The 18,553-nt window shown below is 37.6% G+C and overlaps 1 protein-coding gene across 13 annotated transcripts in view; it reads right to left on the reverse strand.

The window, feature by feature from the left end:
- Positions 1-18,553, reverse strand: part of TRPM3 (transient receptor potential cation channel subfamily M member 3) — a gene marked incomplete at its 3' end in the record, with an annotated part of 933,308 nt that overhangs the window by 172,972 nt on the left and 741,783 nt on the right. For 12 of the 13 annotated variants that reach the window (XM_082401351.1, XM_082401352.1, XM_082401350.1 and 9 more), the window contains one exon: positions 7,509-7,683. In XM_082401351.1, coding sequence (XP_082257477.1) covers positions 7,509-7,683 — 175 coding nt within the window. Of the gene's footprint in view, positions 1-7,504; positions 7,684-18,553 lie in introns of those variants that run through there. The other variant, XM_082401344.1, reaches the window with a different exon arrangement.

An 18,553-nucleotide genomic window follows, 5' to 3' on the forward strand; every position in this document is an offset into this window, starting at 1 on the left:
CTCCAGGTCTTAGTTGCAGCACGGGGGATCTTTGCTGCGGCATGCTGGATCTTTTTTTAGTTGTGGCATGTGGACTCTAAGAAGCCTTCTGGGTAATTCTGATGCAAGGTAAAAATTGAGAACCAGTGGTCTAGGCCTTCCACCCCAGCTTCAACAGAGTAAACCTGTGTCTTGTCTGTTTTATAAATGGCACTTCTACCAGAGATTTCATTTGAGAAGGGGTCCAGGGGCTTTAAAGAAGTGAAAATCAATACTAGAGGCGAGTGGGAAATTGGGACTCTTAAATGGTTATCCATTGCAATCGTCAAGTTAAAGGAAAGTGAGGTAATACCTTCTAATGCTGAAGTTAATGGCCCCAGTGACTGTCAGTGGCTTCTCAAACAGCTGAGAGCCATCATTCACAACCAACTAGCATTACTTCACTTTTAAGTACTATTGCTTTCCTCATCCTCTTTTCTTTCTCTTTTTAAATTGTTCATACCTTTTGAACTACTCAGAAAATAATTTTCAAGAGAAACAGGGAGGTGAGCTGAATAGCTTTAAGAAATCCATATAAATAAAAATACTAACAGAGAAGTCTCCCAGTCCTGTCTAAATGCGTATTTTTATGCTGTATGAAGAGCTATAGCTTGCTCTTCAAGGGAAGAATTTCCAAGTCTGACAGATGTTTGGAACCAAGAACAGCTGTGATAAAGAAAGAAATGAGGAGATTCATGCTAAATACACTTTTCAAGTCAACTGGGTTCCAAAGACAAAGTTCGGCAGAGAGTACAAAGTGCTTGTGGTAACAATGCAATGACTTGTGTGAGTAGAATGCACATGAGGCATAGAAAGTGAAGAAGCTGTTTTTGGAAACACCAGAGAAATATAAAGAGAAATCTAATGTTTATAAACTTTAAAAGAGCTTCTGCAGCCTCACAGATATAGAGAACAGGCTTGTGGTTGCCAAGGGGGGGGGGGATGGGGGAGGGATGGACTGGGAGTTTGGGATTAGCAGATGCAAATTATTATATATAGGATGGATAAACAACAAAGTCCTACTGTATAGCACAGGGAACTATATTCAGTATCCTGTAATAAGCCATAATGGAGAAGAATATGACAAAGAATGTATATACATATGTATAACCGAATCACTTTGCTGTACAGCAGAAATTAACACAACATTGTTAGTCAACCGTACTTCAATGAAATAAATTTTTAAAAAGTTTCTGAAAGTGTGGTCCATGGACCACTCTTATTGGAATCATCTGGGGTTTTGGTTTCAAATACAGTTTCCTGCACCCCAGCCCAGCTACACTGAATCATAATACTTAGGGGACTTTTTCTTTCACTCTCCAGGTGATTCTCAGGCATGCTGAAATGTGATAACCACATGCTTATTTTGAAAGTTTTCTATATAACAAGTGGCTGAGAGTTAGCTAAGCAAATCTCAGGGGAACACAACTGGTACCTTTGAAGTCTTCACTTGCATTGATGGGCTATCTAAAAGTTCTGGGCAGTGGTTCCCTAAAAAGGATTTCTTTACGGTAATGGATTACCCAGCTCTGTGTTTTTCTCATGTTTGCTCTTTATGTTCAAGACTACATTTTCCCAACTTGGAGTTGAGCAATTCTAAAGTAAATTTAATCAATGTAGAGAACTTATCGGCCAATTTATATAAATAAAAGTTTTCACTGGTACTTTCCTCCATGAACTATCTAGATTTTTTTTTAAGTCAATGCTTCATTCTCCCCATGTTGGCACACATGGAGGGATCAAATAGCAAACTCTAGGGAAAAAGTATTTATTTTATTTTGCACTTTCCTAAATAAATGAAGCTACTCTAGCCTTGTGGAACTTGGATACAGTGACCTAAGTATCCATATAACTATATCTTTATACATTCCACGGAGGGAAAAATTGCAATAATACTCTCTTTATGAAACTTTCTCCATCTACTCCAACCTCTGCCTCTTTCTGCCTTTTAGAATTCAGTAACTAACATCTAGTTGAAAATTACTTTCTATTATATTAGTTCAAATGAGATTGTACCTCTCCAGGAAAGGCTTAAAACAAGCACTCAAAAAATACCTGGTGATTGATTTGAAAACTGAGGTTATCAGTCCTACTTTTAAGTTTTCACTTAAAATTTAAACACACACATACATACACATATTATTATCATTTATATATAAGTATATATACTTAATTATATAAAATTAAATTTTATAGTATTAAATTATTAAATTTATTATAAATATTATAAAATATTATTATTATTAATATATCAATTAACTTCATTACATTGAATTTGAGTATATATAAATTCAGTTTAATAATATCTATCTATACACACACACCACCACACAAAACACCATACTGTCTCATATAATTTGTCCCTTTACCAGCTTTACTTCAATCCTGTTCAGATTGATTCTTTTTTCTGTGTTGACTTGCATAAAAGAGGTTTGTATGTTAGCTTTTCCTTGATCATTCATACTGACCCTCACTTTAGATATAGTTTTTGATGGAAAAGGGGAAGGGAAGCAATAGAGTTATTAATATTGCCATTTTGGGGATAATTAACATAAATGTTTTCATTGAATAGATTCTCATGAGGAATGCCACACTCAAGTGCTTTGTGCTCTGGTAACACTTTATACATTTATCATAGCATACATGACCTTCTCGTTATCTGTATTCATGCCTGTGTTGGAGGTCTCCATTTAATCTCCAAAGTCCTCGACAGTGCCACGTCCTGCCCGTCCTCTAACAGTTAAATGTTAACTTGGAAAACAGTTTACAAAACCAGCACTTTTTTATAAATAAAGCCACCAGTATTCTGTGTCTGTACAAGATGTTTCCAATTTTTCTTACTTCCCTTCTGAGGTCACAAAACAGAATCCAGTTTTGACATGCTTTTTATAGAAAATTCTAGAAAAGAGACAAGGCAAGATGAAATTAACAAAAAATAAAATGGACAGTTGAAGTTGGCATGCCTGCTATTGGTTTCCTTCCTTCTCACTTGACATTCCCATTATGTCTAAATCCTGCTGGAATACAAACCATCGAGATCAATTACTTTCTTTCAGCAGATCTTACAGAGACAAATGATCGGCCTGTGGCATCCTTCAGCTTTAGCTGGAAATCTCTTGAGCAGCAGAAGGAAAGAGTGGCCACCGCACAGAATGATATGCCCTAGGGAATACAGTCTACACCTGGGGTTCTAAAATGACTAGTTTTCTGGTGACTTTCTCCTGTCCTTGGTCATTTTGATGTGTATTTGGAGAGAAACAAACTTGTCACATCTCTGGTAGGATAGAGTTATATAATCTGAAGCCATGCAGCAAAATTTTCCTTCTTCATTTCTACTTTGCGTTCCATTTATGCCTTTATTTCAGCTAATCCAAAAATGTAGGGACCCTATTAAGCTCCCTTTAAACAGGCAAATCAGACTTTTATTTCAAATAAAATATTTATCTCCCGTATTCAAGAGCAAGCCATTGCTCATTTATTCTTCACAATATCTGATGCAAATTCCACTGGCACATAAGGATGTGAAGTCTATTGGTGTTTGCCCCATTAATAACTTTCCAAAAGTTATGACTACTTAAAACTTTAAGGCCTTCTGTTACTGCAAGTTCTGCTTCTTGCCTAGGGTATCTAAAAATGGTAAATCCGGATGATTATTTTTGGGACAAACTTGTCAAAATAAACATAAGCATTGATAATACAATTTGGATGAATGGGGGTAATCATCTCAGGACTCACATTCATTCAGATGCCTTTTTCATGCTGACGGTTTTCGTCTGTGAGTCATTGCTCACTAATTGATAAATGAGGGGCTAGACCACATTTCTCTGCAATCTGAGACTTGGGTTGACAATTATCAAGCAAAGCAATCTCCGACTTCAACTTCAGAAACCTACAGCCGGAAAGGTGCTCCTGACTATGGGTAATGCTGGTCATCTTGGTTAGTCAACACAGCAAAAAGGGGAATCCTAGTATTTAAAAACTGAGGTAATTGAATCTAATGCTACGTAGATAGCATTAATCTATTTATGTCTGCAGTGTTGAGTCATTTGTGATTCAGAAATAATATTTCATAATATTTCTAAAGCAATGAAATTAGGTAGGGAAAGTGACTTGTGACTCATTCTAAACTATGACAGATGAGAAATAGAAAATCCAATATGTCAATAAGGAAAAAAACAAAGTTTGACCATTTCTTTCTGGTAGTATAGTCCACAGAACAGAGATGGGGAAAAAAGATAAAAATAAGAATTTAATTGCAATTGTCTCCTAGTCTATCCAAACCCCTTTGCATTGGGAGAGATACAGTCTCCTAGTCTATCCAAACCCATTTGCATTGGGAGAGATACAGTCTGACTTTTTCTACCTCACATAATCTCATCTACAAAAGTTAATCAGTATTTCCAATGATAATTTGCTTCCAGAGCAATTCCCCTTCAAATTCATATTCTTGGAAGGTAGTTAATAACAGGGAATTTAAAGTCAAAATATCAAGTTCACAAAAGTTAAACTACATAAGTGTGTGTAAATTCTATTCACTCCTCTAGGATTATAAAATTGAAAAGCTTTACAGCTGAATATAAAAATTTATAGTGCTTGGGCCTATACTATTTAACAACCTATAAATGAACTTAAAATTTAAAAAATCATATTTAAATTACCAAAGTAACTGAAAAATAAAAATAAGTGATTTCAAATCCTGATTCATGTTTAATAAACAGGGTATGTATGTTTCCTATGTTCAATAGTATATGTACGATCACACACATTTATTTACATAGATTTGTTTATATGAACATATAGTTATGCGTTTATATCTATTTGCAGTGAAACATGTCTCAACTCTGTTGGACTTTGTTGAAAATCAAAGAAGAAATCCTTCTTGATGAATGAAGTCCAGGTGGGCCATTTTTTTCAGGAGCATATAATAAAGCACACTAATGATTTTTAAAATTGGCTGCACATGTGTGGCTGGACAATTTCTTACCAAGGTAAATAAACATGATTAATTCTGGCAGTTATTCAGATGGCACACAGAAACATTCTGAATGCATTTTATCATGTTAAATTTATAACCGGTTTCCTGAAGCAGAGCGTATTTTTATCATAACTTTAAAATATATATATATATATATTTAGACTGGCAAATATAATGCTCTTTTTAGTCTTCTATATTCTTAATAACCATTTCTAAATGTTTCTGAAAATTATTGAAATTTTAATTTTAATAATTCCAAAGATATAAAATTATATCTTAACTCTTTATCTTCACACTAGTTACACGCATGAAAGGGCATGGTATTTTTGACTCTTAATTTTGGAGTTGAGGTATGATGGTCTGGGTGTGAGAAAGAAAAGAATCTACATGATGTAGAGGTGATCAGCTTGGATGTTGGTTTACAACCAGAAATACATTGATTTTATCTTTCTTTGATTACACAGAATAACAAAAAAATTCAATTATAACAGAAAGCGGAAACTGAAGGCAGCTTAAGTACACCTATATATTTAAAAGATAGTATCACTCAAGTACTATATGAGAAACACTAGGGCACATACCACAAAACACATTTCAGTGAATTTTTATAATACACCAGAAATGGCCTGGGATCATGGGCTGTGTGGCCTTGGGAAAGCACTTAATTTCTCTGTGTATCTGTCCCCTAGGTTAAATAATATATAGAGTCTTACCCAGCTCTAAAATGTATAACATTTCTCCTATATTAAAACAGAATCAGGAAAAGCAACTTATCAGAGATTTTAATATTTTTCAAGGTACCCAACCCGAGAGAATGACAAAAAACAAGCACTAAGTCCAGACTTTCACTGTATATAGACCTGGAAACCTGAAATGCTGAGGTTTCTCAAAACGAAATGTGCATTCTGAGTGCAAACTTGTATCTACTTTTTAGGGATACAGCAAAATAATTGCAAGCACTAAAACGAAAAAAAGCACCAAAGCTAAAAACTGTGTACATTCTCTAACCTATTTCTGAATAAAGAACCAACTGCTATATTTAAATCAATGAGAACTATGGCTAAAAGCAAAGCATAGTTGAGGATCTCGAACTCTTTTTGGTAACAGACATGCGGACACATAGGCAAATGTGACTGATATTCACTATTAAAGAAGAAGATAACAGTAACTTCATTGAATTTGCCAGTAAGCAAACTCCAGCTTGGTGCGTACAAAAATTAACTTTTTTTCTTTTAGTATCAAAAGCTTTAACAGGGCCTAAAGCCACTGTCAATGTTTGCAATGTTAAGCTGAGAGTCTTATGTCTCCAGCCGTCTTCCTTTCGCATGTCTAAGTTCACGTACTAACCAGGGAAGTGTGCTGATTTAATGGCTCACCCAGAGTGCTGGGCTGCTGGCAAAGACAAGAGGAAGACTGGGGAGAGAGAGGGTACTGAGCTGCCATGCCGAGTCTATTTTAAGTCAGGCTGGGTGAGAGAGAGGTGGAGGAGGGAGTGGCCTGAGTAGGCAAGCTCACCTGTCATTACTATTATTATAATGATATGCTTGTCTACTTACAAGACTTGCTATGAACTCTTTGGGGTAGGAATAGCTTGTTATTCTTTTTCATATCGTAGTGCTTGGCACCCAGTAGACAATTACTGTATATTTATGAAAGGAATGAATAAAAGACCCCCAACTCCTTCGGGGTTTCTTTCTCCCACTACTTTCATGTGTTAGGAGAACTGATTAGGTTACGAAGTTCCTTATTTAAAACTTCAACTGCTCCCTTGAGTTTTCTTCCTTAAAGTCATTCACACCTTCAGATGAATGACTTTGATCTAATCTTCTGCAGGAGTGCCTGCACTTCAGGATTCACTGAGGGGGATCTCAGATTTGGGGGGGAGGGCCATGAAAGGAAGTCCTCCATGGGGTTGGGTACTTTGGACTGTTGAGAGCAGCATCCGGGGGTTGCTAGACCAAGGAAAGTGCGTGAGGGGGTCAAGAGCAGGTTACACAGGACAGAGTGGTTACCATTGCAGAGAATCTACTTTCCAAGCCAGTCTAGAGGGATCTGATGGGACAGGCCACCAAATGCTTTTGTAAACATTTAGCATTTGTACACACATGGCAGCTTGGGGAAGGTGGTGTTTGGAGGTCAAGCCTGGAAGCTGCACATCCTAGCTTCTCTCAAGTTACTAACCTGTACTGTATAGTCCAGGTTAGCTGTGCTTCACGTGTTAAAACCCAATTCCTGCTTCTCCTCAGTGGGAGGAGGACAAGAGAGGAGAATGAAGAGAACAGAAAGGAGACCACATCCTATGACCCCTCCATTCCCCTAGTTCTCTTTAGCATCAGTGTGGACTAGTAGAGCTTTCATGGAATTTCCCACTTCATAGGACATGTAGATATGTTTCCCTGCTCTTCCCTACCTCCCTCCCACGCCAAATGATTAATCAACTCACACCCTCTCTTCCAAGCTTGGAACACAAGCTTAGCACTCACAGGTCAACTCTGGGGCCTGGAAAATTACCTACCCGCCTTCTTCTGAATATTTATGCCCAAATGCCAGGATGTCGGATGCCCGTCCACTCCCATCACAGACAACAACTGGCACGGGAGGGGTATCTCGAAGGTATTCCAAGACAATTGAGATCACATTGGGTCCTCCTTCCACAATGAGTGCCACCACTGGAACGCCTTGACCGATTCCTGCATTAAAAAAGGAAAAGAAAAGGAAAAAAAGAGAAAAGAACACAAAGCCAGCAAACCAAAGAAACAAAAAGAGAAACAAAAAGCACAAACTAAAATTACTGAGCATGGGGGAGGTAACAACATATGAAGGGCTAACATACGGAGCAAAAATTTACAGAAAACCCTTTAGCAGAATTTTCCCGCTAGAGAGTCCACTTGACTCTGCCCTCTCCCTGCAACTCCCAGGGTTTTGGGGTTTTAAAGCGCTGATGACTATACCTCAAAGGGGAGGCGTAGAGTGAGGAGGGTGGGAAAGGAATTGGTTAGTAGAGGAAGTGCTGGGCCAGCAGCCAAAAGACTGGAAGCTAAATGCGATCTTAAGCAAGTCTCATATGGATCCAACGGTCAGTTTCCTATATGAAAAATGGGGAGTTAAAAAAATGCCACCTCCCTGAAGTCATCACAGTGCTAAGAAAATGCCTAAATGGTTCTTTTTATTAAAGACTACCAAAATCAGCTGGGGGCATATTTTAACTTGTTGAATCAACTAGTGGCAAAATTAGGGGTCTATCATTTCTGACCATAGGTGATAAGCTTGATTATGGATTCTTAACACTAGAATAGTTATAATAAATTACTCAGGAGATATGGCATCTGTCCTCTGCCATTACTGTGTCCTTCACTACTGAGGAAGGTGCCAGGCACACGATGGGCAAACGTTTTCTGAATTTAGTTGAATTAAGGGATTTCAGCTGTTTATGCTGAGCCACAGACATTGCTGTTTTCAAGTAAAAACTGCCCTAACATCAACACTTATGTATGTTCAACCTAACATAGTAAAGAGAAGTATTAAAAACAAATGTCCATGAGAGACATGATGAGAAAGAAATTAAATTAGTTTTCAAGTGACATCTCAAGTATCATCGTTCATTGAATAAGTTTTTTTGCTCAATTTGGTACCATATTGTATTTTCTCACTCTATCTTCTCAGAATAGTTAGGAAATTGGGCAGTGCCATAAAAATGAAAGGGTTTTGTAAGGTACACAAAGCAGTTATCTTAAAAAATAGAGTCAAGATTCTGTACCACTTCCGGAAATATGAACTGAAAAAAAGCCCTTAATCACCTCAGTTCTTCCTTCCTCTTCCTCCTTCTGTTATGGTTTTATCTTTTATCAAGAAACTGCTTCCCTATGAGAAATAATAGGTTGGTGTTTGATTTCTTGCTCCATTAGTAAGAGATTTTATTAGACTTGTGTGACCTGTTTTACTTCTAAAGTATAAGTACATCAGTCTCCTAGGGCCTTATCTCTTCTAAGTCAGTGTTTTTCATGGTTTGATTTTCATCTGGAAAGAATGGTCCAAAATGCCAGTTACACAAAAAAAGAGTGCTGTTTTAAATTTACATTTAAAAAAGGTAAGAAAATAACAATTGTTGATTAAGGCAAGAAGCTAAGATTTTTTTTTGTTCCCCAGAAGGAATTGGGAGAGAGAGATGACCTGTAGTCCCATCAGAGTTTTCTGTGGATGGGGAGTTTTTGAGAATTACTCCTTCAAATCCAAGGAGAGGGAAGTAAAAGGTCATGCTGTTCTCCTTTGACCCAGAAGCTCTAATGACTCAGACAAAAGGCCACTTTAAAGCTCTGTTGGGGTGTCTATGAAGGAGACACTTTCCCATTGCTATTGCTTATGAGGATTAAGTAAGTTCCTGTTGAAAGGCACGTTAAAGATTAAGGGCTAACTTGAAATGTTAATACAGCACACTTCTTTTGGAGGAGAATTTTCTGACATAAAAAATACCCACCCCATATGGATTTATGTTCTAATGTGCCTTGGAAAAGAGACTCTTTTCCAAGGCACATTAAATGTTATTTTATAAAGTATTTTATGTTTAAAGTTTAAACATAAACTTAAATGTTTAAAGTGATTTTATAAGGTATTTCCAAAATACTATGCTATTTAGTTTTTCCCTTTGCTTTTCTTTAGCACATGCTCTCATATTGTTTCATGTCAAGGGACAATACGCTATACCTACTGTTTTATACCAAATGATATCATTTAGACTATTTCTAGGATCTTCTAAGAGAGGCCTTGGCCAAATTCTGATTCTTGAGCACTGATTCTATCAGTGGATCTTTACTCCTACTCACAGACCAACTGTGATCCACTCATGGAGGAAGAAGTCATAGAATGGACCTTCTAGAATGTTCCAGTGATCCAGAGTCTACCAGACAATAGGCAAGATGGCTGGAAAACTCTCCTCTCTTTGAGAGGAAACACAGGTGCAAAGGATCAATTTTCATAGGAAGATTTGAGAGCAATAAGCTGTCAGTTATATTTGTCAATAAATCAAATTGTTATAACCTCTAGAAATACAGAAGCATTTAGATGGTCAGATTTCCTATATTTGGAATGAAGCTATAATTAACTGAAATGATGAAAAGAACTACATTAATTCAGATATATATTCCAGGGCTAAAAATTGGATGGAGTAAAGTATCAAAATATCATCTATTTTTTCATAAACTGAATATATCCAATATATCTATTCCTCCAAATTCTCTCCCATTTCCTTTAGTGATAATACATGGAAATTTGTTCCACAGACAATGAAAAACCCTTATAGCCTAAAACAAAAGCATTTTTGATTTTCTTAGTTATAGGTGGTAGAGAATCAGGCTGTTCCTAAAAATATGCTTTGTGTAAATTAAACTTGCCAATATATGGATATACGGTAACATTAAGCCTTTTTGTCAACACACACACACACACACACCCATCACACATATTACCTTTTTTCTGAGAAAAGAAAATGATATCAAATAATTAGTAATGACCTAAAGCAATGGTTCTTAGCCTATGTTTTGGAGACAAGAATCTTTGAAAACTTTTGTGAATCTGATGAAAGCTAATGATCCTTTTCCCAGAAAAATAAATGCTCATAAGGACAGTCACAAAAATGTTTCTATGCATTTCAAAAGTTCATGGATCCCTGAAGCCTATTCATAAAAATCTTGCTAATGGACCCTTACAAAGCCCCACCCTAAATTAAGAACACTGATATACAGTTGGTCCTCTGTATCTGTGGGTTCCACATCCACAAATTCAACCAGCTGCAAATCGAAAATATTTGAAAAAAATTCCAGAAAGATCCAAAAAGCAAAACTTGAATTTGCCGGGCGCTGGCAACTATTTACATAGCATTTATGTTGTATTAAGTATTATAAGTAATCTAGAGAAGATTTAAAGTGTACAGGAGGATGTGCGTAGGCTACAATGCAAATACTGCTCCATTTTATAGAAGGGACTTGAGCATCCGCAATTTTGGTATCTGTGGGGGTAGGGCTGGAGCCAATCCCCCAAGGATACTGAGGGACCACTAGATATGCAAAGAGCATCAGTTTGTGTTCTTTTATGAAGCTCACTGAGGCCTCTGAGACAGGTTCTAGAATGGGTTTTCAAACAAAACTCTATGTCCAGGGAAACTATATCACATTATTACTACCCAGTTATAGTGACTGGCCGAAGTTTCCAAGGTGAAGCACTGTCTATAGGTTATCTCTCCTCCCATCCTTCACGCCTTTCTCTCTTCCTTGTTTTTCTTTATTTCTTCTGTTCACATTTTCTTTTCTAAATTACATTTTGGATGTAGGATATTAAAAAAAATCTCTAGAGAAAACCACAAATTTACAAATCTGTAGCATATGACATCATTAGTAAAGAAAAAGCATTTTAAAAAACAAGAATGGTATATTCTTTATTAGTGAAATAAAGAAAACATTTTGGGAATTCACTACAGATCCAGCTGGATTCATAAGGACCACTACCATTTTCTTTATGCCCACAAACAAATTAACATAAATTCCTTTGAAGAGTCTCACAGATGTAAGCCTTGCTCAGCTGAAACTACTGACCGTTCACAAAAAGTAGTTTAGATTTATAGTTTTAAAAAAATATGACTTCTATTATCTATTATCACCAAAAAAGTTCTCATTTTATCTAGGCCCCTCAGAGATCTTTTTGGTCAATACTTGTTCTTTTGGTTTTGGGGAAAGTAGGCTAATTCCTTAGTTGATTGCAATAATTTTTCATTTTCTACTATAACCAAAAACTTCTTAGAGATTTCCATTAGAATTTAATTTTAGAGCAATGCAGAGTTGCTTAATCAGGAAGAGGCAAGATGTTTGCCACACTCTTTAGTTTTTGTAATTTTGGAACTGGAAGCATTATAGCCTACAAAAACGTGAGCTTGAGTAATGGACTTAGCAATTACATTCTAGAGGATTCCAGGTTGACCTAGGGCTTTCAAATTATAAATTGAACCCCAGTTAATGGTCCTTTGCAGAAGATAACCTCTTAGACATTTGTCCCATTTTGTTATGACCACTACGCAGTTAAGCCTGGGCTTCCAATAATTCAAATATTGTCAAAATTGGTGTAAACAAAGATTGGGTTGGGTGGTGTAAAGAAGGGAGGTGGCAGGGAGAGAAGAATGTCTTAAAATTCTGAAAGACCCTTTTTTTCTCTCTCTTTCTGCCGACGTGAGACTATTATCTACGATCAGTTCAGCCACCTGTAAAAATATTTGGTGTATTGTAGTGAAATGCTTGGATAAATAGAATTTTGATCAAACCAGATTAATCCTTTGGTTTACTGTCAACATCATCATATATGATCTAAAACGCCAGTGGGCCTAAGGAATAATTTTTTTTGCTGTTGGAAAACGGTTTATATTTACATGGAGATGGAGCATAGAAGATTGATATTTAGCTAAGTCTTAATGATCAAAGCCACAGATCACGTGATTATTACAGTACAGGTCATTTAGAAAGGAGGCTTCAAACTTTACATGAGCGATGACTTCTTGAAGATCTTAATCACTTTGAAAATGAGTCTGTCAGTGATGGGTAGGCATTTCTGTTTACCAGCTAAAGCTGTTTAGCAATAACATGAACACAGTTAACACACTGGCCTTGCCAGTTCTGGGATTATGTGATTCTTGATGATTTAGAAGTTTGTTTGGAGAATGCATATGCTTTGAAAGTGTGCATATAGTGAGAATTTGTCAATATATTTTATGTTGCAAAATTTTAAATTTATATTATTAAAATGTGTATATTATTAAAAAGCACTGAACATGTCCCCTTTATCCCATTTCTCATTTGAATAGTCTGGTCTTTGATTCAATGGTTGACTCGACCAATAGATATACTGGTCACCATCTCCTGTATTTGGACTAGAACGGGGCCATAAAAACTCACTAACCCCTTAAGATCTTGTATTTTACAAACAGAACTTTATACAGACCTGGGGGGCATTAACAATTACCGTAATGCTGGGAGAAGAAGCAGTCAAGCTATTTGCCTCATTTTAATGGGCACCAGTTTACTCTCTACTTGAGAAATAGTGGCTGAAGTTTGCATAATGCCACGGCTTTTCACAAATAGTTTTAGAATTAGGTTCTTGCTCCCCTTAATGCATCTCTTCTATGATCTGCAAATTGTGGGATGGATTTATGAAAATTAAATAAAGCTGGTAATCAGCTGTGTTTAACTGACAACACTCGACACTATTCTTGTTTATTTAGTTTAAGGCGCTTCTTATAATTAGGAAGATTCCCAGAACATGAATATTCAGGTACAACTGTAGAATATTACTGTATAGAAAGATAATATTTTAATATGCTTTTTTTTGGCAAAAAGAAACGTGATTGGAAATCTGTGAGCTACTAAGGAACAGAGTGAGCCCAAGAAAATATCTAGGAATGACATAAGAAAAAAAAAAATGCATCTCATTTTAAAAAGAATGTCTCTTCAGTCTTCAATGGAAGCAGATGTTTTAGATATTGCCTTCATGTTTTAGAGATAGAATACATTATCTATTCAAGACAACAGAACTATTACTGGAATGTGCCTGATCCTACTTGGAAATGGGTAATAAACCCATTCATTTTAGCAAATCCTGATGATGTATTCAATTGGTAAATGCCAATCCCAGTTCAAACCAATTATATGTATATCCTTACTACATTTTTTTTGCCACTATAATTCTGCACCTAAATGGATGCTTAGAAAAGCATTTGGAAATATAAAATACTGCACAAATTATTAAGCAGTCAAAAGGAAACCACATGCAACAAGATGCTTCACTTTTAGACACTTTTGGTTCTCTAGTGGGGAAGAAATTCCTTGAAAGAGGGCTGGGGTCTTTCCCTGAGGCATAAATTTCCAACCCATTGGAGTACTAGGCAGGGGTAAAGATAATGAGAATTGCTTAAATGTCTTTTCCTATCATCACCAATCCCTATGGCAACTCCCTTGTCGATATTTAACTTAACAGACCCCATCCATACACAATCTTTCCATATTTAAAGCTAGTGCCAATATTCCAGAATAAACATACATGTATATTTTATCTTGGCAGTTAAAATCTCAGTAAATCTGGCTGAAGATATGAGGTTGTCAAGACGTTGAAGATATAGAGTTTGAATTCATGGAAACACCTCTCTGAGACAATGATAAAAGACCGAAAACAGATGGTGCATAGCATTTCTTACCCTGGGGACTAAGAATGTTAAATCTACTGAATTAATATGGCCAATCCCCTTTTTTTCTGTTTGTTTCCAATGCATTTTTTTCTGTTGTTGAACCAATCTATTTTTCGCATTATCAATGCTGCAGGTATTTTCTTAGGAATTTAGTACTAGCCCCCACCAGAAGACTATAATTTTGGACACTGCCTTCTTGCTTTGCTTTCCCATGTAGTGACTGAAGGCCAAAGGCCAGAACTGGGAGAGTGGATGAGTGGATTGAATGTAAAATCTTGAAAGCCAACCAAAGAGGTCACTGTGGCATGTGTACTGGCAACTCCCATCATGTCCTCTCTATCCACACTCGCCTATCAGAGAACTGAGCTGTCCGCAGCACAGAAGGGCAGCCTTACTTGGCATCTTTCAAAGCTGATCGGAATGGTGGTAGATTCCAGACCTGCAGTGGGCCAGATTTGCCTTTCTGCAATTTGAATGGAGACCTTGAACCTGAGGTGAGTAACTGGGAGGGACTGGGAGGGCATAAGTATTTGGGGAGTAAAGCCTCTATTAATGGTGGCTCTGATGTGACCATGTCAGGGTGAATAAACAAGCAAAGAAGTCTGTGTGCAGGAAGAGAAGAAGGGAACAGAGGGCATCACAGAGGAGAGATCACGTGGCCTGAGAGGGAGGGAAAGAGTGTGTGTGTTTGGGGGTGAGAGAGAGAGAGAGAGAGCGTGAGAGTGGGAGAGAGAGAGGGAGGGAGAGAGAGGGAGAGAGAGAGAGGGATTTATTGCCTGGATTATTAATGACTTTTCAGTTCAAGATACAGTCACTTGGCTATAGTTTGTACAGAGTCCCCTATAGATCAAAGGTAGAAAATTTTTTTCTGTAAGGGGCTATATAGTAAATATTTTAGGCTTTGTAGGACAATGGGCAAAATAGAGGACATCATGCAGGTACTTATATAACAAGAGAGAAAACAAATTATACAGAATGTTTATGGACGAATTGCAAAACACAATTGAATACTTTTTTTTTGTACTACAGGTCTACTAACCAGAAAAATGGAATTTTCAGATGGATGCTGAAATTTGAATTTGCTGTAGTTTTCATATGTCACAAAACTATTCTTTTATTTTCAAACATTTAAAAATGAAAAAAAAACATTCTTAGCCCATGAGCCATATGAAAACAGGGTGGGCCATAGTTTGCAAACCTTCCTCTAAACACATTTCTGTCTCTTTATCAAAAATACTCCTTTATATATTTTGAGTGAGTTTCTCTTTATTGCCACCAAACATTCCCCTCCTCAGCCTCACCTCTGCTGACTCTAAGGAAGTCTTCGCCTGTCCTTAACAACATGGAAAGTCCTCAGATGCTCTTTTCTCAGCCTGAGGACCCTCACAGGGAGAGAGTAGTTGAGGGCTCTTTGCAAGAGAAAAATTGAGGATAGCAGAGATTTTTTTTTTTTTTTTGAGGTAGGGCTTTTTTTTTTTTTTTTAATTTATTTGTTTTGTTTTATTTTTGGCTGCACTGGGTCTTTGTTGCTGCGCATGGGCTTTCTCTAGTTGAGGTGAGCGGGAGCTACTCTTTGTTGTGGTGCGCGGGCTTCTCGTTGCGGTGGCTTCTCTTGTTGCGGAGCACGGGCTCTAGGCGCACGGGCTTCAGTAGTTGTGGCACGAGGGCTCAGTAGTCGGCTCACGGGCTCTAGAGCGCAGGCTCAGTAGTTGTGGTGCATGGGCTTAGTTGCTCCGCGGCATGGGGGATCTTCCCGGACCAGGGGTTGAACCCATGTCCCCTGCATTGGCAGGCGGATTCTTTACCACTGCGCCACCAGGGAAGCCCTGAGGTAGGGCTTTAAGAGGCAATATTCAGTTCCAAACTGGGTGTAAGGCTACCATCTACACAGTGTCAGGCAGGCCTTCATTTTGAAGCTTAACTGATGCTCATGTGGGAAATCTGGTTACCAGTCATGGTGAGCTGCTCTGCTTCTCTCAAAGAGAAGAGGACTCACTCATGTGGTCAATCAAGGAACTTCACTCAGACAGCGGAAGGGATTTAGATGGTCTTCAGAGAGCTCTAAGCCCAAGAGCAGAGAGAACAATCCATCCTCTCTGAATACCCTTAGCTCCTGGAGAGTGGCACCCTCTTCTATAAGCCAGCCAGGCTGGGACATTTGCTTGCTCCCTCCCTGGCAATGTGGGCCCCAAGACTGGGGTTTTGCCTTGATTTCAGTGGACTTTTCTGGAAGCACTTCTTCATGCAACACCACGACCATCTCTGCCCTATACTCTGGAAGCCTGGACCTGTCTCACTCAGATGATGACTCTTTTCTTTAGATCATGGGCTGCCTGGCTGGAACTGGGCTGAACCTGGGCTGAACCTGTCCTGTTCTGATCTCTGACTTTGATTCCCAGTTCCATGACTGCCTCTACCTTCATTTGTCTGCTGCTTTTTGTTGACCCCCATTTTCTAACTCAGCATGGGTCCCTCTAGTCTATTTTACCTCCATGCTACTGTAAACTTTGACAGCATGTCTAGACATTGTACTACTAACATTGTAGCTGGAACTATGCACATCCTAGAAAGGCATAAATACATCTTGATATGAATTGATAAACCAACAATACATTTTAGAATTCTACACAGTTTCTAACACACAGAGTTGGCACACAATTCATAGCACTGTTTTGAGTAATGAGTTATTTGTCAAGCACTTAGAACAGAGTCTGGCACTTACTGAGAACTATATGGTTAAACAAATATAAAGATTCTTATATATAGTTATTAGGTTTGTAAAAGGTTTCTATTTTAACTGTACAAATGATTCATGACGACAAATGCATTTTATGGATTTAAACCAAAAGTATGCTCCGACAAATAAATAATTTGAAACACACTTTTCCAAAGTTTGAATATTCTCTCATGCAGACCAGTAATATGCTTAGGAAGGCAAATTCCTTTATCTCCTATCCAAAACACAAAAACTTTCTGCTTCGGGGTAGGTGATCTTTTTGTCACTCCCCAGATGTCTTCTACCAAGGGGCCTCTCGTCAGTGCTTCAATCAGCTTAAGTCTTTTGAATTCTGTGGGTTGGACAAAGATGTAAATGCCAAATAACAAAACTCATAAGTTGACTCCAAGTATATTACATGCTAGTAAACAAACTTAGCTTTTGACTTAATCAATGGAAAACAGTTACTCCCTCATGGCCAGACAGCTCTGATTAAAATGTTCTGCTATTAATGTCCGTATGTTTCCAGGACATCCAAGCGACATTCCACGTGAATCGTTTCAAAAGAAAGGGAACGGCCAATTGCATGGGCTGTAAGGCAAGTATTACTCTCATAAAAGGAAAGAGCCAGAGTTTTTTTCTTTGGGGCCATTGTTTGCAGGCTGAATGTTTTAATGTAACTGATCTAAGTCTACAAGAAAACTCGCCCAAACAAAGCTACAGTCTTCTTAGTTTCTGCTCTGTTCAAAACCCACATCAAAAGGCATGCTTGCCTTCTCAAATGTAAGGTAATCAAAGTGATTCTAACTCATTTTACTTTATAATTCCTTGCCCACACTCCCCTATAAATGTGCCAGGATCTAGGTCCACAGCTCGTACAAGATCCTTTGGCTTCTTGGCAGAATTAGTAAGCAGCAGAGCAGCCAGGGGAATTATGATTTGGAAAGACCTAGCCCACAGTGCAGGGCACGGCTGGGTAGGAGAGGTAAATGGTAAGAGAGAGGGAAATGTTGCTGGTAATGGCAAAATTGTATATTAATTTGCCCTTCCAAAATAATTTTTTAAAAAAATCTCTGCGTCATTTGAAGGAGACTGCAATTACTTCTCCCTGCACCAAATGTGAAAAGTTCTATTCTCTCTTTAAGGCATGTTCTTTTTGACTTACTCTTTCTGGAGAACTTACTATGCATCCTGCAGTTCCCAGGCTCAAAGACAAGTCTTCCTTAGGCCCCTCCCTTTCACCCCCACCAGGCAGAATTAACTATTCTCACTTTTGTGTTCTTATAGCATTTACTTTTCTTAAAAGCCCATACCAATGAATATACTTTATAAATTTGTCAATCAACTACTATGATATCAAGGAAAAAATTCTCATAGTACCTTACATATCTCTTGAAGTTTTCTCTCATTAAATTACATGTTTGGACATCTCTTTTCTCTGTAGGTAGGTTTATCTTTGTATCCCCAGCATATCATAGAGTGTTCTACATGTAGTAGTTGTTCACTAAAATCTGGGGTACAGAAGGAAGGCAGGATACTGAATCACCTCAAGTATATCCTGATTGCTCATAGGTTATATGACAATGTAATTATTTCAATAGAAATTTTCAAATGTTTTATGACATAA

Source organism: Balaenoptera borealis (assembly GCF_965194805.1).
Source record: "Balaenoptera borealis genome assembly, chromosome: 8".
NCBI lineage: Eukaryota > Metazoa > Chordata > Mammalia > Artiodactyla > Balaenopteridae > Balaenoptera > Balaenoptera borealis.